The 9,725-nt window shown below is 54.5% G+C and overlaps 1 protein-coding gene across 1 annotated transcript in view; it reads right to left on the bottom strand.

Moving 5' to 3' along the window:
- Positions 1–6,345: 6,345 nt before the first annotated feature.
- The window catches only part of LOC102244548 (RIMS-binding protein 3B), a gene marked incomplete at its 5' end in the record, with an annotated part of 4,876 nt that continues 1,496 nt past the window's right edge, over positions 6,346–9,725 (bottom strand). The window contains 1 exon segment of the mRNA XM_014547027.1: positions 6,346–9,703. Within this exon segment, the coding sequence (XP_014402513.1) occupies positions 6,749–9,703 (2,955 nt within the window).

Raw genomic sequence — 9,725 nt, 5'->3', positions numbered from 1 at the left:
GAGCCCCGGGCCAACCCTTTCTTGGGCGTCCGGGTCACAAGCCAGTTGGTGCCTTTCCTAAATTAGGAAAAAATGTGCTGGGGTGCAAACCCCAACGCCTGCTCACACATGGCCCACACCAGCTCCGGAGGCCTGCATGGAGGGTGCAACGTGGAGTAAAAGAACCAGTGGGTTGGGGGAGGCAAGGGAATCAATGAGTAATTCCTAGGCGCAGGGATTATGCCTGGAGGCTGTCCATGCACATGGGAGGGGTAGCTAAATCCAGTAAGGGCGACCCGATTAGGGAAGGCTGCCAAGATAGAAGGAGAGCCCTTTTGAAGGACACCTTGGAGTGAACTGGCTGAAGGGGCAGGGCAGCCAGAAGGCAAATTTTTGGGAAAAAGAAATTGAGACTGAGAGTCAGGGAACTGCCTGAGATTGCCCAACCAGGAAGTGGGCGATCCAGGATTTAGATCCAGCCCCACCCGATTTAGGCTGAGCCGGAGGGGCCAAGCCCCCTGAAGGGCAACCTCTAGCTCAGTGGTTCTCAACCTTCCTAAGGCCCCGACCCTTTAATACAGTTCCTCATGTTGTGGTGACCCCCAACCACAAAATTATTTTCGTTGCTACTTCATAACTGTAATGTTGCTACTGTTATGAATCGTAATGTAAATATCTGATATGCAGGGTGTAATTAGGCGACCCCCTGTGAAAGGGTCGTTCAACCCCCAACGGGGTCTCTACCCACAGGTTGAGAACCGCTGCTCTAGCCAATGACCCTAACCAAGGGGCTTTGGCCAATGGGGTTCCCCAAGCTAAAGTCAATGTCCTGACCTGGCCAGGATGGCTCAGTGGTTGAATCGACCTATGAACCAGGAGGCCACAGTTCGATTCCTGGTCAGGGCACATGCCCGGGTTGCGGGCTCAATCCCCAGTGTGGGCCGTGCAGGGGGCAGCCGATCAATGATTCTCTCTCTCATCATTGACATTGCTCTCTCTCTCTCTCTTCCTCTTTGAATCAATAACATTTTGTTAAAAAAAAAAAAAAAGTTGATGTCCTAGAGATTCAGCCAGGTGGGCACAGCCAGTCAGGTGGTCAGTTACTGAAGGGTTTAAAGGGAGTTTTGCCTGGGGGTTCAGGGCACAGCAGAGCATACACACCTATAGCTGGGTATCAGGGGCAGGGATTTTAAGGGAAGGGACCTCCGAATACAGGGCATTCCAGCCCAGAACAGACCTCACTCACCACCGGGGTCAGGGATACACAGGACTAAGCCCAGAGGCTGGCTGGGCCTGTGGGGCCACTAGGGTGTAAGTGAAGCCACCATGGCCCCAGGCACCCTCAGTGCCCAGGTTCCTAGAGTCGGCTCCACCTGGAATTACGTTTGGTTTTACAAGCCCAGGGTTGGCTCTGTGTGTTCTACCTTGGGTGGAACCCCTGACTTCCCACACCCTTCCGCCCAGCCTTCAAATCCGACCTCCAAGGGGCTGACACAGGGAGAAGAAGTGGAATCAAAAGTGGAATCTGAGCTTTTTATTTATTTATTATTTTTTAAAATATATTTTTATTGATTTCAGAGAAGCAGGGAAAGGGAGAGAGAAATAGAAACATCACTGATGAGAGAGAACCATGGATTGGCTGCCTCCTGCATGCCCCACACCGGGGATCAAGCCCACAACCCAGGCATGTGCCCCAACCCGGAACCAAACCATGACCTCCTGGTTCGTAGGTCCACGCTCAACCACTGAGCCACGCCGGCTGGGCCTGAGCTTTTTATTCATTGTCTCTCATGGTGTGTTCTTGTGAACACATGTCATATAATGACTGATACTGATCAGTTACCCTTACATTTTGAAAAACGCACATTGGCAGAGGTAGAGGGGGATGGATGGGCTGGTCCCAGGGGGCTCTGCAAGAGGGGGGCTCCCACAGCAGGTGGGCCGTGGGAAAGGCAAAAAGGAGCCATTTCTGGGGCAGCTACTCAGTGTCCTGGTTTGTGAAACCTGATAACGCATCCAACGTGTGGGGAGTGAGAACAGGAAACGATGAGAAAAGCCTGAAAGCCTCTCCTCTGTTGAGGGAGGGCTGGCGAGGTACTGAGACCTGCCCTGACCAGAGGCCCCTGGGCAGCGGTGGACAGTGCCAGGTCGGGCTCAGTGACCCTCGCTCCAGAACTCTCCAGACTCGTCAGACACGGCCTCTTTCACCACTCTGCAGGCTCCTCTGCCCTCTGGCCAGCTGGGCTTTCCATCCCCCTTTCTCCTCCTGGGCAGGCCTGGACAGGCTTGGGGCCTGCAGGTCATCTGGTCAGTCGGGGAGGGGCCCAGTGCAGGCCATGACCAGGCATTCACTCCTTCCCAGCCCGCCCACCTCACTAGACCTGTATGGCCTCCCCTTGCCCCTGATCAAAGCCTTCAGGCTCTCAAAGCCCTTGGGGGAGGCCGACTGGACCCAGAACCATCTGCCCCTGCCCCAGACTCCCACTATCGGTGCCCTCACCAGCTTTCTTGGTCTTCCTTTGGGTCCTGACCTTGCGCCAAGTGCTCTGCACACAGAATCTGCTCAAAATACCCCCCTCCCCGCCACAGATGAGGAAACAGGCTCAGGGAGGCCTCCTAACTGTCTACTGGCAGGCTGGGTTCCAGAGCCCAGTTGCTCTACCACTCAGCGGCCCTGCCTTCCTCAGCCCACCTGGCCTTGTGCTTCTTGATTCACTCACTAAAACTTCCCATGGCCGCAGGGAAACTTGGATTTGCAGGAGTGGGGCTGTAAGAAAAATGAAAGGGGAGGACTTCCTGTGGCTGGGCATCAGATAGGCCAGGCCTGACACTGGTCCTGGATCCTCTGGAAGAATGTCCCTTATGGGCCTGTGTTGGGGGGAGGTTCCCCAGGGTGCTCTGGGGAGAGAACAGGGCTGGGCGGGGCCTGAATCCTAGGCTTGCAGGGTCAGAGCCATTTCCAGCTCACCTTGACACGGTGCTCAAGGCCCAAGCGGGCCCAGGTGCAGTCCCTAGAGAGCAACCCTCGGTGTGCCTAGGCTGCCCCCTAGTGGCAGCATGAGGAAGCTCCTGAGGACTTTGAAACCCTTGGGGTGGACACCTGTCCTCAATCCATTTCTCTCTTCCTGTGCCTCTGCTCCCTGGGTTTTCCCAAATGTGCAATCACTCATTCTCACACGTCGCAGGGTGTTTACTTCTGCTATTCCCACCGCTAGGTTGCCCTCCTCCCTACCTGCCCCAGTGCCCATGGTCAGAATTAGCAACGTCTTCCTCTGCTTTGCAGGGTTCCTGTCTTACTCTATCCCAGTGGGTGGAGCAGCCCATGCATGGTGTGAATGCCAGGAGCACAGATCAGTGTCTGGGCCCAGCACAGGGGCCACATACAAGGGATGGTCAAAAATTACTTGTTCCTTCATCCAGCACTTATTTATCTATTTATACAAGAGAACATTTGTTTGGAAAATAAATGGGCTTAGCAAACAAGTTATAGAGGTAAAGGAAGGGCCCTGGAAGCTTGGGAGTGAAGTCAGCACACACTTATTGAGGACCTGCTACATGCTGGGCGATGAACAAGCCAAAGAAGTCTCTTCCTTTGGGGGACTCACATTCTGATGAGGGAATGGTTATGGGGGTGGACACAGAAATAGAAAATACCAGGTGTGGCTGAGGACTATGGAGAAAAATAAAGCAGGTGGGGTCTGAACGGAGGGGTGGAGGTGCCACTGTACAGCCTAGACCTGGACGGTCCTGCAGCTGTTGGGAAAAAAGGAGAGTGATCTTGGCCGATGGTCAGGGAAGGATGCAAAGTTAAAAAATGATGGAATATGCCGAAACCGGTTTGGCTCAGTGGATAGAGCATCAGCCTGCAGACTGAAGGGTCCCAGGTTCGATTCCGGTCAAGGGCATGTACCTTGGTTGCGGGCACATCCCCAGTAGGAGATGTGCAGGAGGCAGCTGATCGATGTTTCTCTCTCATCGATGTTTCTAACTCTCTATCCCTTTCCCTTCCTCTCTGTAAAAAAATCAATAAAATATATTTTAAAAAAATGATGGAATAACGGGGCTGACATAATTCATGTTGGGTTGCATTTGTGGTTCTCATGGAATTCGTTATTGCATTTGATTTTAAAAGTGTGTGGATTAAAGTTCCTATTCTCTAAACTGCTGTTGCTCTTCCAGTGCGTGGGAATCACATTTGTCTCCACCCCTCAGGCTGGGGCACCAGGATCTCCAGCTCAGGAGGGCTGGGCCGTCCACTCCAGCAGGAGCAGCTGTCTCATTGCTCATCATCCTCGGGTTCCATTCTGGGTTGTGAGCTCCCAGGGATCTGTTCGTTTGAAACACTGTGAAAGCTGAGAAGAGATCCTAGGATACCCATGTTCATAGCAGCACTATCACAGTAGCCAAAAAAAGTCGAAATACCCCAAGTGTCCACTGATGGATGAATGGGTAAACATCACTTAGTACATGCATACAAAGGAATATTATGGAGCCTTAAAAAGATGTGAAATTCTGGCTGGACATCATGACTCAGTGGTTGAGTGTTGACCTATGAACCAGGAGGTCACGGTTCAATTCCTGGTCAGGGTACATGCCCGGGTTGCGGACTCGAACCCCAGTGTGCAGAAGGCAGCTGATTGATGATTCTCTTGATGCATACAAAGGAATATTATGGAGCCTTAAAAAGATGTGAAATTCTGGCTGGACATCATGACTCAGTGGTTGAGTGTTGACCTATGAACCAGGAGGTCACGGTTCAATTCCTGGTCAGGGTACATGCCCGGGGTTGCGGACTCGAACCCCAGTGTGCAGAAGGCAGCTGATTGATGATTCTCTTGCATCATTGATGTTTCCATCTCTCTCACCCTCTCCCTTCTTCTGAAATTAATAAAAATATATTTAAAAATAAATAAAATTCTGATATGTGCTACAACATGGATGAAACTTGAGGATATTATGCTAAGTGACATAAGCCAAACATAAAAAGACAAATTTACTACACCCAGTCTACTTACATGAGGTCCCTAGAGTAGTCAAATCCATAGAGATAGGAAATAGATTAAAAGTTATCAGGAGAGAGGGGAATGGATTATTGTCGCTTAATGGGTACAGAGTTTCAGCTTTATAGGATGAAAAGAATTCTGGAGATTGCTTGCACAACAATGTCAATTACTGAATTGCTCACAAAAATGGTTCAGATGGTAAATTTTATGTTATGTATATTTTATCACAATTTTTTAAAAAAAGTGTGAGCTGGTCTGTGTTGCCTCCCTAGGCTATTTGAGCCTACTTTTTCACTGAAAAAAAATGGGTGGTTGTAAACCTGAGGGGATGATCATGGCCCTCAGTGGATGAGGCAAAGGGTTGCCTCCCCAGGCCCAGCCCCGCAGCACTCTGCTCACGAGGGTGAGTGCGTGTGTGCACATCACAGCTGCCTCCTTGGTTCCTGTGCTTTGAGGACGAGGCAGCAGTAAGTGTGTCGGGTGGAGACAGCCCCGGGCCTGCCTCTTACCTGTTCCTGCCTTCAGCCCGGGGACAGCATGGAGGAACCTTCTGAACCCAATTCACCAACTCCCCGAAGAACCTGCCAGGGGCTCCAAACCTCCTGCCCAGGAATGCTTCCAGCAATTTCCTCCTGCACTCGGGGAGGCAGTGCCCGTCCTCTGACAGCACAGTTGGACTTAGGGAAACAAAGGGACATCGGGACAGAAGCAGAGGATGAAGACCACCCCTCATCTTCGGTCTCCTTGAGGGGGAGCCCCAGAAGACCCTGGGAGGAAGCGGTTCTGAAACAAGGGAGTGCCCTCCCCCCCACCCCCCCCCCAGCTGGGAAAACACGTGTGCAGCCCTTTCGGGCCCCCTGGACAGAACAGAGGGAAGAGAAGCAGTTTGTGTTCCCCTTGGTGGTGCTTTCACTTCTACTTCTTTAAAATATATTTTTTTTATTGATTTCAGAGAGGAAGGGAGAGAGAGAGAGAGAGAGAGAGAGAGAGAGAGAGAGAGAATGATGAGAGAGAATTATTGATCGGCTGCCTCCTGCACGCCCCACACTGGGGATCAAGCCCACAAGCCAGGCATGTGCCCTGACCGGGAATCAAACCATGACCTCCTGGTTCATAGATCGATGCTCAACCACTGAGCCACGCCAGCCGGGCTTCCTTTCTCTTCTAAATTATTCTTTTTTGGCCCTGGCCCGATAGCTCAGTTGGTTGTCGTCCTTATATGCCAAGATTGAGGGTTCAATCAACCAATGAATGCATGAATGGGTGGAGCAACAAATCGATGTTTCTCTCTCTCTCTCTCCCTTCCTCTCTCTTTGAAATCAATAAAATATTCTTTTTATTATTTTCTATTTTAATTCGGGGTTGAACATAAGACAGAAAACTAACATTCTGGTCACTTTTTTTAAGAGGCAAGCTTTCCTTGAGACTTTCATACATAACCATGGATGGATAACATTCACCTCTTAAAGAAAACGCTGAGTAAACACAGAAAGGCCCTTCTCCGAATGCCTGTCGTCGTTACTGACAACTCCAGACCAGCCTGTCACACTCTAGGGGCTGCTTGTCCTGTTTTCTTTTGGGAACATCTGAGTTCAGACGGAAGCCCTGCTGCTCTCAGAGGCTGCGGATGCGGAAGGCTGCCATCGGTTTCACACAGTGGTGCTCTTGGAGGCGAGGAGGGGTGCTGGCGAAAGGGTCTGTGTGCTTGCTTCTTCTCTGGCGGGGCGTGGGCGGCCAGAGGCCACTACCCCCTCGGATAGCCTTGCTCACTCATCATGGAGGGACATGTAATCCAGCAGGTGGGCTGGGACAAGACCTCTGTGGCCGCCTGACTCCCCATAATAGAATCCCCTGTCATCCACAGGCCCGTAGACTGTAACCAGGTCCCCAGCCTTCAGCAACAGCTTGCCCTTCACCTGGCCCCCTGCCCACCCATCCTTGGGGTCATAGTCTAGAGCTGCCATCATGGTCATTCGAGTGCACAGTGGAGGTCCCCTGGGGTTCCCTTGGGGCAGGGGAAAGGAGTCCTGGGGGATGGTGAGCCCCCCAACTTCATCTAGGTGGGCCACAGAGGGCAGGTGCCCTTGCACTGGCAAATGCCACCTGCTATCAGTCCTCTCCATACCGTCCTCCACCTCAGCCACCAGATGCCCAGGGATGTTGCCCACTTGACCGTTGCATTCGCCGCGGTAGAAGCCGTGGGAGTCCTGAGAGCCCCACACTCTCAGCAACTGCCCTTTCTGGAAGGCCAGCTCCTCCTCTGCAGCCTCGGGGTTGGCAGACATCACCAGGGGCTCATAATCAAAGAGCGCCACAAAGACCCTGCCCGCGGTGTCCCGGCCCGCCTCCAGCTGTGGGGGGCCTCCCCCGGACACCGTAAGGACTTTGCTGGACGAAGCTGGACAGGGCGCAGAGCTGGGCTCGTGGAGCTGGCTCTCTCTCTCGCCCCACAGAGCCTGACCTCGCCTGCTCTGTGCCCTAAGCTCCCTTCTCTGCTCTTGCCTCTCTGTGGCCCATGGGCCAAAGCACGCTGCCTCCTCCTCCTGCTGCAAAATGTCATGGAAGTCAGACATATGTCGTTGGCGGGTGCCTATCTGGGGAGGTGTGAACACTTGGGCGTCTTGCTTTTGCCTAAGGACCTTCTCGAGGGCAGCCTTTTCCTGACAGGCTTCTTTCCTGGGTGCAAACTCGGGAGACAGATGGAGGACTCCCAGAGCAGGGCTTTGGCTGGTGTCCATGTGCCAGTCACGGTCTTCCTCCCCCTGAGATTGGCCACGGTGCAGAGGTGGCCTGTGGTTCCGAGGACTCTTCTGAAAGAGTAGGTCTTTTCTGCAGACCTCCCAGGCCTCCGCAGGCCCCTGGGTTTGGCTGCCAGCCCCTGCACCGGGACATTCTCCTTCTGGACTCAGGTTGGGCAGCGGGGAGTGCTTCCTCGGGGGTTCTTCAGGGAAGGCTTCTAGGGACCCCCCACGGCTTCTGGGGATGTGGGAACTAGCCTTGGCACTCGGTGGAGCCAGCGCCAGCCTCTGAGGGCAGACGGGGAAGGTGATTCTGGACGGGGACTGGTCGCCAGGGGTGTAAGTAAAGGGAGAGGTCTCTGGCAATCGGTTACAGTTCCAACAGTCCTGGGGGATCTGGGCCGGCACCGAATCCAGTGACTCGCCACAAAGCGAAATGGTTCTCACCGAGACCTTCTGGCACATCAGGGGCAGCTGGAGCCGGGACAACTCCAACAGGGTGCTGCCAGCGGTGGCATCGGTGACCTCGGCAACCTTGAGCCCATCGGCATACACGGCATAGCCAGTGACCCGGACTCCATTGGAGAACCCGGCCAAGTCGATCGTCACGGGGAGCCAGCTGACCACCAGGAGGCCTGGTAAGGTGTGACGCTCTACCAGCACGTCCAGTGGAGGGTCAGGGGGTCCTGCCAAGGGCGTGTCAAAGGTGAGAGTGGAGGACATGGTTTCCCAGCGCACCTGCATGGAGTCCCACGGCAGCTGCACCTCCACCTGCACCTGGTACCGGGTGCTGGGATGCAGGTTGTGGAAGGTGTAGCTGCTCACACCGGCTGGGGTCAGGGCATGCTTCTGGTCATTGAGATACACCACGTGTGGGCGGCAGCAGCTGCTGTAGACCCAGACGATCTTGGCCGATGTGGCCACAACGTTCTGCAGGCGTAGTTCTTTGGGGGCGACACAAGGGACCCCTTTGGGCCCTAGAAGGGGTCTGGAGAAGCCCTGCTCCTCCACACTCTGCCGTGAGCCCAGCCAGCCATCTTCCGTCTTGGCGTCTGAGGTCTCCATGGCCACTTCTGTCTTGGAGGCCGCCCTCACCATCTGGCACGTCTCCCTGTCCACAGCCCCCTGAGCTTCCCCAGGCAATAAGCTGTGACTAATGTCTTCCTTTGAAGTTTTGCCCTGTCCGGCTGGGAGCTGAGTGGGGCCAGGGTCCAAGGACTCTGGGGGCAGGCAGCCAAGGATGTCATTGTCTGGAATCTGCACCACCAGGTTGGAGGGCACCAGGCCCCGCCGGCCATCCTCAAGCTCCCCTTCATAGAAGCCGTCCTCATCCATCTCACCGAAGATATATACATACTCGCCAGCCGTGAGGGGCAGCTCACTCTCGGGGTGCTCATTGGGTCCCTCAAATGGGTTGTAGCTATATCGAACCAGGAAGATTTTGAGCTTGGGGGCGGCGGGGGCCTCTGAGTCCCCCACTTCCAGGGTCAAGGACGCACTGTCAGGATCCAGATCCTCCACCTCACTGGCCGTGTCCATGTCCAGAGTAAGGCAAGAGGGCACGGTGGCCCACACCGATTCCACCTCAGAGGAGGAGTTGGACTGGGAGCTGGTTTTCTTGGCCTGGGGTCTGCAGTCCAGAGGCTGGCTGGCTGGGACTCTGTCTGGCCCTTGAGGGGCACTGGCTGGCTCCCCGAGGGCAAGTGGGCTCTCTAGCAGAGAGGCGTCCTCCTCCTGTTTGTCTCTGCTGGACTGTAGAGATGCCTGGTCTTCAGGCCCTGGCTGGAACCGGGTCCTTCTGCTTTTCCTGCCTTGGGAATCCGGGGCTTGGGAGGTTTCCGGGGGTTGATGGGGATGGTGATTAGGCTGGCACCGCAGCACCCCCATTTCCTCCCGGGCAGCCTCGAGATCACGCAATGCCTTCTGCAGGTCACGCTGCAGCTGTTGCTGCTTGTCCTGCTCGCGCGCCGCCTGCTGCAGCAGCTGCTCCACCAGCAAGCCGGTG

Source organism: Myotis brandtii, unplaced genomic scaffold, assembly GCF_000412655.1.
Source record: "Myotis brandtii unplaced genomic scaffold, ASM41265v1 scaffold463, whole genome shotgun sequence".
Lineage (NCBI taxonomy): Eukaryota > Metazoa > Chordata > Mammalia > Chiroptera > Vespertilionidae > Myotis > Myotis brandtii.
The sequence above is the reverse complement of the archived record's forward strand: the minus strand, read 5'-3'. Positions and strand labels throughout refer to the sequence as shown.